This window comes from Saimiri boliviensis, chromosome 2 (genome assembly GCF_048565385.1).
Source record: "Saimiri boliviensis isolate mSaiBol1 chromosome 2, mSaiBol1.pri, whole genome shotgun sequence".
Lineage (NCBI taxonomy): Eukaryota > Metazoa > Chordata > Mammalia > Primates > Cebidae > Saimiri > Saimiri boliviensis.
This window is the reverse complement of record NC_133450.1, coordinates 227,332,998-227,351,661: the sequence shown is the minus strand read 5'-3', so window position 1 is coordinate 227,351,661 and position 18,664 is coordinate 227,332,998. Positions and strand designations below refer to the sequence as shown.

Below are 18,664 nucleotides of genomic sequence, written 5' to 3'. Positions count from 1 at the left end.
TGGTGGTCTAGTTTGAAAAGACGGCTTTGGTTTCAGAGGGTTACAATGCCAAGGGCAGAAGATGGTACAGTGTCTCACCTGTATGGAAGGGAATTGGAAGACTTCTTTTCTTTTCTAAGATTTGTGCTTAGTTGATATAAAAAAATCATTCCCGTATACAAATGCATATGCATTTTGGGGTATGCGTTTGCATACAGGAATAAACTCATTCCTGTTCAGGTTGTTGTCATGGGCAGTGTTTGTTCTCCCATCAGTGTCGTCTATCCTTGTGTCAGAATGCTACCTGGCTCTCTTCTGACCTGTCTTACCCATAGAAGTAGTTAGATGCACCATGGGTCAAATAAATTCATACTGCAGCCGTCTGATTTGATGTTGATAGTGTTGTCTGTCGTCAGCACCAGGAAGGGACTACTCTGTAGCATATGTATGTGAATTTCAAAAAGAAGTTTCAGTTTTAATATTTTAAGCTGGAATAATTGTTCTTGTTTTAAAATTTAGAACTGCAAAGCAAATGTGGTAAATGTCAAAACTAGGCAATGAAATGCAGAAGAGATTCATTCAACCCATATTTATTGGTGTCCATCACGTAACAAACAATTATGTGCTGAACCAAGAGCAGAGAATGAAGCAAACATTGTTTCTTTGCCCTTATATTGTTTACTATCTGGGGGAGTATTCCTTGCCCTTGTGTTGTTTACTATATGGGGGAGACAGATGTTAAACTCATGAAATCCACATACTAGACACACAGCCACTTTGAGAGCTGGTTATTCTTGGCTGCTTGCCAGCTTGATTCCCTCTCCATGATTTTGCAGAGTTCCCAAAGTTTGCTTCCTTATGTGGCTTGTGACCTCCATGCTCCTGCATCCTCAAAGGCAATCTCTGTTTCACCCTATAACATCCTGGATATACAAGTCAGCACCAGCACTGACTGTTTCTATCAGAAATGCATTTGCTTTGTGGTGTTTACAGATTTTCTATGGATTTGTGGGCTCATGGGTAAAGGTCCCATTGTGCCATCTTTCCCCATTTCCTGGCTCTTCTCGTTCTCCCTGTTCTAGAGCAAGTGCTCCCTCCTTCCCTTATCCTACACAGGACTGTTTAACCCACACCCAGGCCCACAACACTTAGTTCTGCTTATTAAGAGAAAGTGTCCAGCTGGTCAGACAGAGGCACAGAAAAATAACTTGAGCAATTAAAATTGTGGTAACTGCTATGTAGGGAGAACACAGAGTGCTATGAAGGTTTATGATGGAAAGTCGTAATACGATACAAACTTTTCAGGGCTAAGAACTACTGAATCTTAACTTGAAGGAAGGATTACCTAAAAATCCCAAAAGTAGGTAGATGTCAGACTGGTGGAGAGTTGGGGGAACCTAGGTTATGGGAAGAGCAGGTACAAAGGTCTCAAAATTAGGAAGGCTTTTTGGACATTGGGGAACTAGAGGAAGACCGGGATTACTGTAGCTCTGTGAGTGAAGAGGGAGGAGTGAGGTGGGAGGTGAAGCTCGGAGCTTGCCCGGGGCTACATGAAGCTGGGCCTCATTGGCCATGGAAAAGCATTAACACATTTGCTGAGGAGGAATGAGAGGCATTGAAAGTTTGAAGCAAGAATGTGACATGGTACCTTATCCACTATGGCTGGGAGGTTGAATAATGGAGGACTAGAACATGTCCATTGTTTTCAGCAACATGGAGGCTGCTGGATCCAGAAAGGAAAAGTTAGCGGGAAAGAGGATGTGTTAGCTGCTGGCCAAGAGGAAACAGACGCTTGATGGACATTTAACTCCTGAGTGATTACCTTAAACTCATCTTTGTTTGTCTCAGAATATTTGATAAAGAACATTTGGTAGCATGTGTTTGACTGTTGGAAATAAAAACCTTAAAACAGGAACTTATCTATTTTTTAAATGTAAAGTAAAAATCCTCCAACTTGGAACTGTTCTTGGAGCAACTATGCTTAAACCACTTTCTTTGTAAGTACTGGAACTCTCAATTCAGTTTCTTAGCTATTATTCTTAGCATGCTCAATAGGAACGTATTTTTATTTTACTCATTTTAAAAGCTAAACTTCCAGGAACCTCAATGAAGGGCTTCTTTTAATTGTGTATATTTCTTTTCTACAGACGTATGGGGCGTTATTCTGTGAAACAAGTGCCAAAGATGGTTCTAACATAGTGGAAGCCGTTCTGCACCTTGCTCGGTAAAGTTGGGGAAAATGGATGGAGGACTGAATTTTCACTTGTTGCATATGTCACATTTCTTGTCCATAGTGTACAGATAGAATATATGTGGGAAAACACTCTCTTAACTTTCAGTCATGGTGGGAGAAATAAATATATGGATATTATAAAAACTGGCAGTGCTGCTGTGAACACTGGCAAAATATCTTTACTGCCAAAGAAAAGAGGTGCATCTGAGGTGGTGTTGACATTTCTGAAAAATGTCACCACAAAGCTAATAGTCGACATGTATGAATCATTTCCAGGAACCAGATTTTAAACACAAGAGACTATTATGAATACAACTATTATATTTTCCCAGGCAAAAGGGAAAAAAAAAAGCAAATTGTATGTCATGCCAGTTGGAAACACTTCGTCAGAATTATTACCTAGATAATTATTAAGCTAAGGCAATAGTGTTAATAGTAAATAACATTTTGGATGTACAATAGAATGAAAGTGGCATCACTAAAGAACTTGGATATAAAGGTATGTGTCTTAATGCTTGAAGTAATTCTTAAGAAATAACATTATACATTAGATTTTTCCCTTCTGCTTAGTTTTCTGCCATAAATGAAAAATTATTCTTTACTGGCCTAGAGGGATTAAATATTTAAAAAAAGGAAAAAAAAAACAAAATGTGCATTACAAAATTTAGAGCAATCATCTTTAATTGCAGACAAGAGTTAAAATATAACTTTAGGCATGTCATTCTTCTTTTGCTTATTTGTAAAATTTTATAAGAATCTTAATTTTAGTATGATAATTGCCTTCTTCTGCTAGTGAACATTGATAGTTAAAATACTTTGCAATATCTTTAATGCTGTTTTTCAGTTAATAACTTAGGGCCAGGTACAGCTGTAATCCTAGCAGATCCCATTGGTTTCAGCAACATAGAGGCTGCTGGATCCAGTAAGGAAAAGTTAGCAGGAAGGAGGATGTGTTAGCTGCCGGCCAAGAGGAAGCAGACACTTGACGGACATTTAATTCCTGAGTGGTTACCTTAAACTCATTTTTATGTGAGGCGAGCAGGGAGGATCACTTGAGTTCGGGAGTTTGAAACTAGCCTGGGCAAGATAGTGAGACCTTGCCTCTATTTAAGAAAAAAAAAAAGAGAGACAGAGATACACACACACACACACACACACACACACATATTTATTAATGACTTGGCATTTATAGTGCTTAATAAAATAGAGTTCCATTAATAGAATGCTTGGACTAGGACTATGGGATGGACTGTTGCCCTCACTTAAGAGAATCAGGGAGTGGACTTAGGAGGCCTGCTTGGCATTAGTTTGTGGCAGGTTTGGCAGATGTCCTGTATTCACACTCAGAGTCTTTGAACATTTTCCTCTTTGACATCAGTCCAGGAGAGATAGCCATCTCCCCTTACATCACTGGAAGTCATTTTTATTTAAAGTAAAAACAGTGCTAACCTTGAATGTGACCTAGAACATTTTTTTCCTTTTGCATTAGGCTGTTTTGTGCATCTCTATAAAGGAATACCCAAGACTGTGCGATTTATAAAGAAAAAGGTTTAATTGGCTCATGGTTCTGCAGGCTTTAAGGGAAACTTAGTGCTGGCATCTGCTTGGCTTTTGGCGAAGTCTCAGGGAACGTTTATTCATGGTGGAAGGTGAAGGGGAGCCAGCATGTCACATGATAAGAGGGGAGAAAGGAAAGGGAAGGGACTACAATCTTTTAAACAACCAGATCTCCTGTGAACTCAGAGTAAGAACTCACTCATCACTAGGGATGGAACTAAGCCATTTCTGAGACATCCCCCTGCTTGATTCAGTACCTCTCACGAGGCCCCACCTCTAACACTGAAGGTCAGATTTTCACATGAGATTTGGAGGGAACAAACCTCCAAACCAGGCATCCCCAAGCTATGGCCCTTGGGCCTCATGCAGCCCCCTGAGGCCATTTATCCGGCCCCCCGCCGCACTTCAGGAAGGGGCACCTCTTTCATTGGTGGTCAGTGAGAGGAGCACAGTATGTGGCGGCCCTCCAGTGGTCTGAGGGACAGTGAACTGGCCCCCTGTGTAAAAAGTTTGGGGACGCCTGCTCCAAACCATTTCACCTTTTAAAAGAAAAAAACACAATATTTGAATATGTGTACATTCAACTAAATTATGTGGTTTTTTTGTTTGTTTGTTTCTTTTTGCCTGTGAATAGTAGGAGAATCATGAGCTGATAATCACATTATCACATTTGTGAAAAAAGAGTCAGAGTAAAACTTTTATGTCAGGTTGACTAACAGATTCCATGCACTTGTGGGTGCACAGGAATCACCAGCTATTTTGGCCAAACAAGCTGCATTCAGTAAAGAGGGGAGAGTTCAGTAAAATGCAGAAGTTGCATTTACTAAAGATCAAATAACTGTTGAATTGTCAGGTTTTTATGTTTCAAATGGTTGTGCTGGTGTTTCATTATTATGTTGCTGAGAACTGCTTGATGGAAGTGATAGAGTGGCTGGGCAGATGGCGGCAGGGAAGGATCTGCAGGTCTTCAGAGCATCACTGGGATGCCTTAGCCTTGGTCAGCAGAGCACATTATTGCTGCTCCCACGCAGCAGTAACAGACGCAGCAGGTCAAGCCTTGCATGTGGATACTGGCTGCTGACAGCAAATTGGTGGATTGTGGTGTCAGCAGGCTCAAAGTCCATTCTTAAATATACTTCCAAATAGCTGTGAGGTCTTGAACAAGTCCCTGTCTTTCTTTTGGTAACTCTGATCTATAAAATGAGGACAGGGGCTGAAGGAAATGATCCCAAAGGTCCTTTCTAATTCTAACAGTCTGTGACTCTGTATATGACAGCCTGTACTCCACTGAATATCTTAATCACTGTTTAATGCTCTATTTGTCTTATGGGGTCTTATTAAAGTTAAATGGCTCCAAAGTGCCCAGGTCACACCCAGAGTGAAGAATCGATTCTCTTTATTATGTCATAAAGATGGGAGAGGCTGTAAGTTTCCTGTGCCTTTCTTCCTGTCTGCTCCTATGTGGCATGTTGGGTCAGCCAGGTATTGGTCCTGCTTACAGTGAAGCTTAGACCCCAGCTTGTGTGTGTTTACTTAAAACAACTGGTGTGCAAAGGCATTTTCATAACTAGGTTATTTCAGCTCCATAATGGACAGGTTATAGTTGTTTGGTTTTTTTAAAAAGCTTTAGGCAAGAAATCAGATAAGCTTCTTGTGAATCATTTATCATAAAGGTTTTTGTTTTATTGTTATTGCATTATGGTCAGGCTTTGGGCTTCTAGTGATGTTAGTGATGTGTTAAATATAAAAATTATAAATAAAGCAAACATATGAAGAATTTAATTGCTTTATACCCAGCATTCTGAATTGCTTGTCAAAGTTCCCAACCCTTAAATGGAAATGTTACAGTCTCCACAGGTAAAATTATCATTTTTAAAAGTTTTATAACCTTGGGAAAAGTATGTATAATGCAAAACATGTATGTTTTCAGTTTAGATTTCATAGGGTGAGATCATATAATGTCATAAAACTAGAAGAAAGTATGGGTTTGCACTGTCCGAAACAATTTATTTTTAAAGGGAGGCCATAAATGTTTGGCTAACAACCTGAAGTACTCTGATTTTTCTTAGAAAATCTCTCAACCCCGGGAAGAGTTTCTCCTAGAATTGCAATTTCCCTCTAGTGCTGATAGGTCATCTTTCATAACCATTGTCCCATTAGTAAGTAAATTTGCCGTTCCAGAATCACAGCCTTTAAACACTTTGCAGCAGATTCAAGTTCAAGAGGCATTTAATTATCAACTGCCTGAAATTGGAGAAAAACTCAAAAAGCTTAGGCTAACATAGCAGTTCAGCTTCAGAACTGAGCCCAGTGGGTGTATATCTGTCCATAGACTGAGACATTTAAACTGCAGTTGTTAAGCATATGGTAGTTTTTGGTGAGGTGACTTAATTTTCCCAGCCTTAAATCTGTTTTAGATGTTTGGAATTGTATCTGTATAATTTCCTTAAAGTGCAGCATGCCTGCATTTTTGGTGGATTCAAGAGGCCGAAGGCCAGATGAAAATGTGGTTATATACCTTCCCCCTTAATATTTGCTTTCGGGTTCAATAATGTCTGCATTATGGGCACTTAGCATGTACATGGCCCCATGCTATGTTCAATGGAGACATCGAGGGAATAAAAGACTGACCTTTCAATTTACCATTACAGAAAAACAAAAAAAAATGACAGCAGACGGCCAGACAGCCATATGGTAGGTAGCTGATAGAGGTCATTGGATCTACAAGAAGAGAGATGTGGATTATTCTGTGAGGATACTATAGTTATTGTGCCCATTTTACAGATAGGGAAATTAGAAATTAGAATACTTAATCAGCTTGCTCAGTGACACATCTAGTAAGTGGCAGAGTGGGGACTCTTCACCACCAACTTGGATAACTGGCTTGCTGCTTAAACGTTGATAATCTCAGGGTCTCTACCATCCTCTCTTCCTTTTTGTTCTCTGTCTGCCTAATGTCTTCCAACCACATGACTTCTGGAACCATCTCTAGCTGGTGACTTTCAGTTTTTGTATTTTTAACCTCCACCTCTTGTTAAAATCATGTAAGCATGGAGTGAACCCCCCACTGGAAGCTCCGTAGCCATGGTGACTCTGCATATCCAAATCCTAGTGTGTTCATGTGGCTTTAAACTTGTTCCCCAATCTGTATTCCCTTTCTCAGAAATCTACCAAAATTATAATTAAACAATAGTCACCTGGAGTCAGTCTTGATTCTTTTTCTCTCTTGCTTTTATCATTTGCCTCCAGTGGCTTCTGAAGGTAGTTTTTCAGTCTCTTTTGAATCCATGCATTTTTCTCACTTTCTCCCTTTTTCTGCTTTGATTCAGGCCTCAAAATTCCCTACCTGGTCTAGTGCAAGAATTTCTGCCTCAGAGTTTCTCTAATATCCATTCATTCTCTACCCTATAATCAGGTAATCTTTATAAATAAAGATCCAGTTAATATTTACTTCCTTGCATCCAACCCTACATTGGTATCCTACTGACAACACAGAGTCCCAGGTCCTTAGCATGTGGCTGATAACCTTTCACAGCATAATATGGTTTGGCTGTGTCCCCACCCAAATCTCAAATTGAATTGTATCTCAGAATTCCCATGTGTCATGGGAAGGACCCAGGGGGAGGTAATTGAGTCATGGTGGCTGGTCTTTCCTGTGCTAGTCTCGTGATAGTGAATAAGTTTCACTAGATCTGATGGGTTTATCAGGGGTTTCTGCTTTTGCTTCGCTCTGATTTGTCTCTTGCTGCTGCCATCTAAGAAGTGCCTTTTGCCTCCCGCCATGATTCTGAGGTGTCCCCAGCCATGTGGAACTGTAAGTCCAATTAAAGGTCTTTTTGTTCCCAGTTTCAGGTATGTCTTTATCAGCAACATGTAAATAAACTAATATACAGCCTGACCTCAACTACCCTTCTTGAATTTCTAGCTCTTTTTCCCAAATGAGTGATAATTTGTAGACATAGCAAATTGCGTCCAATCATGGCCAAGCTCTTTCATGCCTCTGCCTTTCTACATGCTGTTCCCTGCACCTGGAATCTCTTTTCTGTTCTTTCAAAAGGTCTCTCCAAGGTCAGAGTCTCTAAGCAGCCCCATCTCTGTGAAACCCACAACACACTGTGCATGTGTGGCAGCTGCTCTCACAGGACCACAAGATTATTTATATAGACTTTTGACTCTCCCTCAACTCACTAGCTGAAGGTCCCAGAGCCTGGCATAAATTGGGCATTTATTCAATGACAGAATGACCGAGATTTTGCAATTGGAAGTTGTGTTAATCTTCTGTTGTCCTTGTAACAAACTCCCACAGATGTAGAGGCTTAAGTAATGCAGATTTATTATCTGGCAAGTTTGGAGATCGGAAGTCTGAAATGCGTCTTCCCTGGTGTTAGGGTTGAATTGTGTCTCCTCTTTCTTCTCCTGAGTCTCTGATGCCCCATCTGTGAGGTGAGGATACTACTACTCACCCATCTCCTGTCAGGTGTGGGTGTTTGGGGTGTATATCAAATATTGAAAAACATGTATATTGCATTTACCAGCTGGCCTACAGCTAGAATTAGTTCCGTTTTTTCCCCTGTTGAGATGTCTTGTTTCCAACTCACGGTGCAGTGGTTTTCAAAAGTTAAGATTTATCAGCAACTTCTGCAGCTGTGCTGGCCAGTTTGGTAGCCACTAGCCACTCACAATGTGGCTAATGCAAATTCAGATGTTCTGTGTGTTCAATATAGAATGGATTTTGAAGGCCTTCTACACATTATAAAATACCTCATTAGTAGTGTTTTTATTGACCACATGCTGAAATGACAGTATTTCTGCTATACTGGGTTAAATAAAATATATTAATAAAATTAACTTTACCTATTTCTTTTTACCTTTCTGGCTACTAAATAATTCAAACTGACATGCATGGATTCCATTGTATTTTTGTTAAGCAGCGTGGCTCTGCTGGAGGCATACAGATTCCCGGTAGTTTCAGTTAAGTGCTTCATCATCGATCATCCCAAAACTTGGTTCCCCAAAACAACAACCAATTTTTATTACTTATAAGTGGCAGAGGTGGCTGGATCTCAGCTGGAAAGTTTCTGGACTGCTTTTGTGTGGGTATCTCCTACATTTGCAGTTAGATGGCCACCGGGGTTGTAGCTTGGGCTGGATGTCAGCCACCAGGTTGTTCCTCCTCGTGGCTTCACGTGGACGTGACATCTCAGTCCCCAGGGCCATTCTGCTGTCCTCTCTCCATTGAGGAACCCTGGACTGCTTGAACCCTGGACTTTGAAGAGGGTAGAGGTTGATACAGCCTGGCATTGTAAACACTTGGGTTTAGAAGTCACAGAACACCATTTTCTCCATATTCTGCTGATGAAAGCAGGTAGAGAGCCAGCCTGACCAAGAGGGTAGTGGGGCAAACTTTCACCTCTTGATGGGAGAGGTATCTGACACTGAAAAGCGCAGAATTATTTGGAGCCATCTTAGGGAGGCACTCATGTCATCCACAGAGATAGCCATTCAGCTTGTCTAAGACTTCCGGGTCTTCATATTTCACCAGCATCCCCAGGGGCTACATCTAGTATACTTCTCTAGGGGTTTTTCATAAGATCTTGGAGAGTAACACATTTTTTGTGAGTCTTGCCTCTAGCAGTTAATACTGGAAGAAACTTAAGATGACACAAAAGGATGGTGGTAAATCCATTGTTACCTCCATGATCATAAATAATTAAAGAATGGTTATAAAATCACCACTGCCTTTGTTAAGCTCAGCAAGCATTACATGAAGCTGGAAACCAGGTTCCAGAGTGTTAAGGTGCATGCTGTGTGTATCACAGATTCTACAGCATCCTGAAACCTCAGGAGAGAGTGAGGGGAAGACGGGTGTGTACGGGGGTGTGTGTGTGTGTGTGTGTGTGTGTGTGTGTGTGTCCTCAGAAACAGCTCAGAAAACAGAAGCTGGAGCCAGTCTGTGTGGTGTGCATCCCACTTCTGTAGTCATCTGACCTAAGGGAACTGTCTTAACCTCTTTTTGCCCTCATTTTCTCACATGCAAGATGAGGAACAAACTATTTACATGGTTCTTACAAAAATTAAGTCAACACTTATAAAGCATTTAGAACAGTATCTAGAAGGCCATGCAGACACTCAGCAAGACTCTTTTCATTTCTACAGAACCATCTGTGGCTTAGTTTTTATACCTCAGTAATCCTCTCTCTCTTTTCCTCTCTCTCTCAGAGAAGTGAAAAAGAGAACTGACAAGGATGACAGCAAATCCATTACCAGTCTGACCGGGACCCATTCCAAAAAGTCACCACAGATGAAGAATTGTTGCAATGGCTAAATCCCAAACATCCTTGGCCTGTGAAGTCTTCATTTCCAGCATACTGAATCTGTGTGACTTGTTTGGCTCTTAATAGAGTGGTGCATCCTGCTGACACTGTCCTATGGAGAGTTGCAGTGCAGGAAACCTGAACCCTGCTCTCGGGTCACTCTGGAACTTTGGCCCTTCTTCGTTGTGTCTCCATGACTGAATGGGGCCCTCTGGTTAAATAGACTAGTCATGTCCTTACCGGTCTTAAAAGATAGCACATAAATGTGTTTTAAATGGTTTTAAAAAAGGAAATCACATGCTCAGATCAAAGCTGTAGAGGACACTGGCATAATTAGATTCACGTGGTAGCTGACTTTGTGGGTAACCTAAGACTGCATTTAAATATTTGATACTAAAGTTCTAGTAAAAGGGAATTCTCATCCTAGCTTTTCTGTTCACTGGCCTTGTGATCTTGGACATGTCACCAGCCCATGTCATATCTGTTTCTTCACCTATGAAATGAGCAGCTTGCCCTCCAAGGCCTTGCAGCCCTCGGTACCTCGCAGATTCTGTGGGAAGCAGTAGGAAGGAAGAACTGTGGTTATTCCTGCTTTCTTAATATTGGAATATTGATTTTTCTCACTTCTGAATTAAGGACAGAATTTAATAGTGAAAAACATGAAAACAGAAACTTCTTATGTATAAAGAAACATGTTTGAGACAAAAATAGTTGTATATAAAAGAGGGTATTTCATAATCTCAGAATACTTATAAAGCCCATTGTTTAAATTTGGTGTGAAAAATTCTAATGAAAACATGTAAAGCCACATACTACTGAAAGCACAATGCCCAGGAAAGTTGTCACTCTTCACTAAGAAAAAAAAAAAAATCAATGATGGAGTAGTTGCCAGAGGCTGAGAATGGGAGGAGAAGGAGTGACTGCTAAAGGGTTTGTGGTTTCTTTGGGGGATGATGAAAATGTTCTGGAATTGGAATCATGATAATAGTTAGGTAACTGTTTGAATATACTAAGAACCCTGAATTGTGTTCTTTGAAAGGGTGAATTTTATGGTGTGAATGATCTCACTAAAAAAGTATACTAGTACTTAGAGTGATTTAACATTTCGCAAAATGAAAATATCTATCCCTGCTGATTTCAAAGCGTCCCATGGTTTAGAAGCATCACCTGTAACATGTAATGCAAGTCCCCTTAACTCTCGAGTTGCTAACATTAACTTCCTTCAGTAATAGTCAATGAAAGAAATACTATGCGTGATTGGAAATAATGTCTTTAAAAGAGGAATTGACATCAGCAAAGGTGAGTCAGGGTCCTTTGTGTAAGTGACTGGTGGCTCATCATCACTAATGACCTGCTTGGGCTTGCTCTTCTTCCAGAACCTGCATTGCTTCCCAGACTTCCCCACTGAAATGTCTCTAAGAGCCAAAGGAGTCAAGGGTGGGACTGCAGCAGAAGATTCTAATTTATCTTGCTTCATATAGGTCCAGGCCCCAAGTAGCTTGCTGAAGGAACTTATTTATTGTACTATATAAGCTAAAAACATTTGTTTTTGTTGAACTAAAACAATTCCATGTAGCAATCATTTTTCTGTTTATGGTGTTTGTGATAGAACCTTAAATTCCGCAAGCTTCAGTTTTTTAAAAAATGGGCATTACTCGAGGTACTACATGCAAAGATTATAAATAGCTACATCATCATTTAACTTTTATAAACATGGCTTCTCTCTATTGAAGACATCTGATATTTTTGCTGGAAAGTTGGATCTATCCACAGTAACTCTACCATGAATTCCCGTTTCTTGGTTCCAGAAAAAGAAAAGATTACATTTCTAATCATAAAGAATGCCTGTTTATGGGAAATATTTCAGAATAAGCGGAGTATTATGTGGCTTGGTGAAACAGAAGTTTTGCCTTGGCTGTTTGCCTTAGTGGCATCTTTTGATGAGATGGGTGAGATTGGGTCTGAAATATATGTGCTGATATATGGGACACATGTTTAGGTTTTGGTGCAGTTGCACAAAACTGTGTTTATATGTCACTGTGTTGCCTTTATTTATTTTCTCTTTATATGGGTTTTACAATATGTAAATAAGAGTATGCCTGTAATACAGAAGTATTTTTGTGGTCTTTAGCTCTGGATTGTCGTGTCAGTATACCCAAGTTGATGAGATTACACCGGTGCCTTTGATAGACAAGCCAATTATCTTTAACTATTTGAGCCCTGATAAATACTTTGGTAATGTAATCCAAATTAGAGACTTAGAGCTCTGGTTAGCAATCATGTTTAAAGAGAAGCTACTTAAAGCTCTGTATGCTGCAATGCTGGGAGATCATGGTGATTACCAACATTTTGATTTTATGAAGGCGTTCTCAAATCTAAAGCACATTTTCAGTAAGGACAAACATATTTAATGTTTTTACCTTAGACTTAACTTGATACATTTGTGTATTACTATGGAAGTTATTCACCCTGTCTCTGTTTTTCTTTAAGAGCTTTTAAAATCAAAGTTATACTACACTCCATTTTTAAATGCATCTTGATACATTTTAATCTCATTATGGAAAATAATGTTGGATAAGGAGATATTTTTCACTGTTAACTTTTAGCCCATGCATCTTCATAATTTGTTTCACTTGCTGCTTTATATGACATATGTGACATTTGATTATTTAATACTTGATGTGATTTGCATAAACCCAAGTTGCACAGTCCTCCTGCTGAAGATAAAATTGAGGTTAAAGATAAAGATTTATTTTCATATTTGTACAGCGATCGGCTTCAGAGTGATGGTTTTTGTGGGCTTTTATTGTATGTGTCTGTAAGAAATTTCATATGTATATGTTAAGTAGGCCTCTGAGTATTGAATAATTGTTTTATGATTTTGATTTATATGGTTTACATTTTCATTGTATGGGCCATATTTCATTTATACTGTTTATTTCTCTTCAAACCATTAATAATTATACCATAAAGTATAATTTTTATCGCAATGCAAATGTCTAAGGACTACAAATATTTTCTGCATTGTAAATTCAATAAAGCTTGCTTCCTTTGGCCTTTGGAGTGTTTCCTTCAGCTTTACTGCAGATATCCCTGAAGTAATTTTAATTCTAGGATGTGTTTGCCTGAAACCATACCTCTAAAACATTTGTCTTTTCTGGTCATGGCGAGCTGAGTGTTGGGAGAGAAGAATGCATGCCTGGTGTTCAGTGTTCAGTGCTGTGGCACAGACAAATCCTGGCCAACAGGGCGGCAGTAGACCAGCTTGGGGCAGGACAGCCAGGACTAGTGAGGCTTTTGTGGAAGAATGTCAGTGCTCTGGCCAACCTCATGTCTTCTGAAGAGTTAGACCTTTTCTCTGATTCTCACTCCTTTCTACCTTTGTATTCCCATGCACCCCAGATAGGCTGAGGCTGCCTGCTCTCACTCCTGTAGCACCTTTAAAATTTGTCAGCATCCTTGTTGCCCTTATACTTGTTACATAGACAGATGCCCCATGCCCTTAGTCACCTTGTCTACTGCTACTTCCCTTCTGTTGTGTATAGTGCTTGATACTTTAATAGTACTGATTGTTGAATGGATGATGAAAGAATTAAGTGGTTAAATAAGAAAGGCGTTGCAAAGAGTTTCTGCAAACACTCCCCCCTCACACACACACAGACACACATACATGATGATGGTGGACAGTGTAAATAAGAGGCAGTATATTTTAATGTCCATGGGATGAGCTCTTAGGCCACCATGCCTGGATTTGAACCTGGCCTCAGACCTAGTAGGGTAATTATGAGCAAGAGACTTAACCTCTGTGTATCCAAGCTTCTTCATTTGTAAAATAAGAAGGATATCAGTACTTTTCTTTTGGAGTTGTTCTGAAAATTAAATGAGTTAATCTATGTAAAGGGCTTGAATAGTGCCTGACCCTTTGATTGCCCTCTATTAAACAGACATTTTGCAGCACCATTGGCTGCATTGGTTTTGTTCAAGACCCTGGGTACTGCCACCAGTGAATAACAGAACTCCAATAGTATGCCAGGTCACATGGGAGACAGAACATTTCAGAAGATTCTCTTTGATATAAATTCATTGACTACCTTCCATGTACATTCTTGGTGTTTCAATGCACACAAAGTTGGAGTATCATATAGGATAGGTTATTGTGTAGGGTGGATTAACAGAGGAAGAAAGAAGGAGAGAGAAATAAGGTTCCGAAAATTAGAATGGAAAAGTGTGAATGGAATCATGATTGGGGTAGGATCTCCATTTATTAACGGCTGCTAGGATCAAGTAGTGGAAGGAATAAGGAAAATACTGGGCCCTGACTGGGATTTTGAATCTAAATGATAGTGAAAATGGTAGTGGGATAATGGAATTCTTTAACTAAATGGAAACTGACCTTTATGTTTATAATATGACAAATAGTCTGTTTAAAAAGAAAGATTGTCTGTAGATACATCCCAAAATCCACAAGATTGGAATGAATCTCAAGGAAAGCATATTATTTTGCAAGATTTAAAATTTAAAAAGAAAACTTGTATGTTTCCATAGCTATAAACTTAGAAAAATGTAAAAATACTTCAACTTGAAATAATAGGGTAAGAAATTTTCATATGCAAAATTCTAGGAATATGCATTTTTTAAATTTTTCCTGAAATTTTTTCTGCATCCACATAAAAGATTTATTTGTGAATTTATACTAATTTTTTGTAGAGGTGAGAATTTAGTCGTAGGCCCTTTAACTTGTGATCTGTCTGACTTGTAGTTCATGAGCCATGTTTCACAGCATTTGACTTAAGATTTACAGAGCTCCTCATTGTCCTTAGGGTACTGGCTTTCCGAATATCTTTTAGTCGAAGTTTTCTTGCACATATTCCCATTGCTGGGTATGGAGTAGAACTTGAGAGCTGGATAATTACCTTTTCAAAGAGAGTCTTACAAGTAGTTCCTGTTTGATTTTAGGGGTAAAATTAATGTTATTTAATTTGCCACAAATTTCTTCTTGCTCAATCATTTTAGAAACAGATGTTTTACCATTTAGATAAAATCGAAACTCTTCTTAACATGATGTCTAAGGCTCTTCATGATCTGGCTCCTGCCTGTTCACTCACCAAGTCAGTCAATATTTACTGAGCCCAACTATACTAGTCCTGAGTACTATTGTAGACAGCGGAGATACACGGTGGATAAGACAGAGTGTCAAAGAGATTACATTCTGGTGGGGTTTGACAACAAACTTGTAAGCAAAAGGAAGATCCACATACTGCCTCCTCCCACGTTTCTCCAACCAAAAGTCTACGCTGGGGCATAGGAAACTCTTTATTAGATACCACATGCTCTCCCTCACCTCCAGCCCTTTACTTAGGCTTTGCTTTCTGCTTGGAATACCACTGTCCACTCGAGTTTCCCTACCCAACTTCTGTACATCCTGCACACCTCAATTCAGAGATCACTTCCAGTAGCTATGTCCATCTCCAAAGTCTGAGCCAGATCCTCCCTTCCATGCATATCTTCCCCAGTGCCAGTCATAGCACTTTATTAGACTGGGTTATCATGATCAATTCACTTGCGTGCCTGGCATGTCCAGTGATTCCAGCCTTCCTTTATAATTTTTTGAGGGGGGGGGGTAAACTTTCTCCTCCATGAATATGCACTTCAGCAGACTCATGATTTTCTGATACCTCTAGATCAGGGACCTAAGATTTCTATGCCACAGACCTGTTTGAAGCCCAGGAACACCTCAGAATCATGTTTTCGAATGAATGAAATAAAATATAGTATTATAAAGCAAACCAATGATATTGAAAGACTGTTTCCAAAATACTTTTAGAAATTGGTGATACTAGCAGGATTACTGCTGCTTTAATGGCACATGAAACTACAAGATCTGGTGATAGGTCTTAAAACCACCATGATTATGACATAGGGATGAAGGTGAACAGTATTTCAAGACATCTACGAGACTCTAACGTGAACTGTAAATATCTGTGATTTCTCTTGGTCACACAGTCACAGGTACTGATAATACCACCAAGATTTAGTTGCCAGCCTTTCATATTAAATGAAGGTTAAGCTTAACTTAGAGTTTAGTGAAAATAAATAGCGTAATTTTTTTTCCCTAAACATGATAGAAATAGGGATTCCTATCTGCTCTGGGTTAAAAACATATACTGTGTTTAAGTTGCAAACATATATATTCAGATGAGGATTCCCATGTAGCAATCAAAATGCCAAGCCCGACTTGGTGGTGCCAAGTCTTCTCACTCCTCCAGCTCGGTTCTGCTGCAGCCTAGAAGCTCACTGCGGGAAGGAGGGCTGGGTCCTCCTGCTCTGTCCAGCTTAATCTACGCTGATCTCTATTTACTGATACACTCCCCTCGAGGCTCCAGGCAAGGGGAATATGGTGCTAACGCTATAGGAGATAAATGTCACAGAAGAAAAAGAATGCAGGTGGCCAGCAATTCTTGCCTGCCAGGAGTATTGAAGATCAAGCAAAATATGGCCCTTGCAGGAATATGTTTCAGCCCACCTTCTGCCTTCTTACTGCCTTGAAACCACTCTGGTTTAGTTAGCCCTTTTAGAGTCATGAACACTGGCTGAGGAAGCAAGAAAAGGTAAAAGCAACACTAAAACATACAAATCCAACAGGCATGCGCCCCCATGCCCAGCTGATTTTTGTATTTTTAGTAGAGATGGGGTTTCACTATTTTGGCCAGATGGTCTCGATCTCTTGACCTCATGATCCGCCTGCCTTGGCCTCCCAAAGTGCTGGAATCACAGGCGTGAGCCACTGTGCCCAGCCATAGCTATGTTTTATACATTTGAAAAGTAAGGTCCCTCTGACCTTCCCCTAAGAGAAACAATATTTCCCCCTTGGACACAATATCACCCCCCTTGAGAATTCATATCTAGAGGATGTCCAAGACCTAGGAATTGCCTAGTTGGAACAGAGGTCATTGTACCCAGTATTGTGTACAGTTGGGCTTAGGAATCTGATAGACCTGGCCTTGAATTCCACTTCTGCCACTTCCTAATTCTGTGACCTTGGACAACTTTACAAAACATACCTTGAGTTTTAGTTTGCTCATTAAAAAGTAAAAGTTAAGTGCTTTGCACATTGCTTGACACCCGGTCCATGATCAGAGTGGATGTTCTTTCTAGTTATTTGCCAGGCTGTTTCCCCGGCTCTCTGCGTAGAACACCAAATGAACACCAGATGAAGTGAGTTATGTGCTAGTTAGGTCAAGGAGTGATACAAATGCGAACAACTAATTTGCAGAGATTTTTTTTCTCCTTAAAGAATCTTAACAATAAAGAGCATGACAACTTTATTGTCTAAAGGGATATGCTCACTTGGGAGCCTTGGGCCACTGGGAAGCTCTGTCTCTGCTTCCTCTCACCGGCCTGTCCTTACTCTGGAGAGGAGGCTGCAGACTGTCTCAAAACGTTAAAAGCAAAGAAAGAACATTCAGATGAACTGTAGTCTAGAAGAAAGTTGGTTTCTTTTCAGTTGTGTTTCCTTAGCCTAAGGTGACTCTGTACATAAGTACTGGGAAAAAAGCAAAAAAAAAGAGAAAAGAGAGTGATAGAGGAACAGTTTTAAAGAGATGAACAAAAGCAAAAAAAATGCTCCCTCCCAGTGCTGATGGCATCTAGGAAGGAGATTAAGGTGGTAGTCATTTTCTAAATGAGGTGTTTAAATACATCGCTCTCAATTTCTAAGAGATGGAGTGATGATGCATTTGGATAATCCAGGACACTTGATTTTCCTTTACCCATAAGACATCAGAATTTTTGCCATATTACAAAGTCTTAAAAGTCTGAGACCTGGAAGAACTTTAAGGTAACAACTACAGTTTTTTGACAAATTCGTTGAGAAAACTGAGACCCCACCAAAGAGCAGCAAAGTGACGGACATACCCAGGTTTTCTGATCGCAGATCCACTGGTCTTTTGGTTCCAAGGTAGTAGTTAGTAAAACCAGGTCTCGGAAAAAGCACAGGGTGTGGAGTACAATTGACTGAGAGATGGATCTAACACTTCCCCTTATCAGAAAGATAGCTTTAGAAAAATCAGTAAATCAGATTTGTTCTGATAAATAACAGCATTGTGGAAGAGCAGAATTCTACTTGAGGAGCAAATATATCTGCACACTGTAGGTGCTTCATCAATGAAACAGTATCTCAAACTTCAAACCTAGGTCTCTTGGTTCCCAGAATACTGGCCCCTTAGATTGGAGGCCTCTCAAATGTGTCCTAATCAATTTTCATCTGCGTCAATTTTTATCATAGGAAGTTTTTCAATATCATACATTATAAGAAAATGCGTATTAAAACCATAATGATTTATCACCTTTCCTAATGATTAACTTGTCAATTGCAAAAGGTTTGATAGTAAATTGTGTTGGGAAGTATTTGGGGGAACAGGCACATGCATGGTTTGGAGTATTAATAGATATCACCCATTTGGGGAATGATTTGGCAATATTTATCATCATTTAAGGTACACATATTCTGGAACTCAGCAGTTTCACAGATATGTCTACACATCCAAAATGCCTTATCATTGCAGCGTTATTGAAACACTAC

The 18,664-nt window shown here is 39.7% G+C and overlaps 1 protein-coding gene across 1 annotated transcript in view; it reads left to right on the top strand.

Annotated features, from left to right (window-relative positions):
• The window catches only part of RASEF (RAS and EF-hand domain containing), a 70,231-nt gene extending 56,845 nt beyond the window's left edge, over positions 1-13,386 (top strand). Inside the window, exons 16-17 of the mRNA XM_039475267.2 lie at positions 2,127-2,203; positions 9,989-13,386. Coding sequence (XP_039331201.1) covers positions 2,127-2,203; positions 9,989-10,094 — 183 coding nt within the window. The 3' untranslated portion in view covers positions 10,095-13,386. The remainder of the gene's footprint in view (positions 1-2,126; positions 2,204-9,988) is intronic.
• Positions 13,387-18,664: the final 5,278 nt, after the last annotated feature.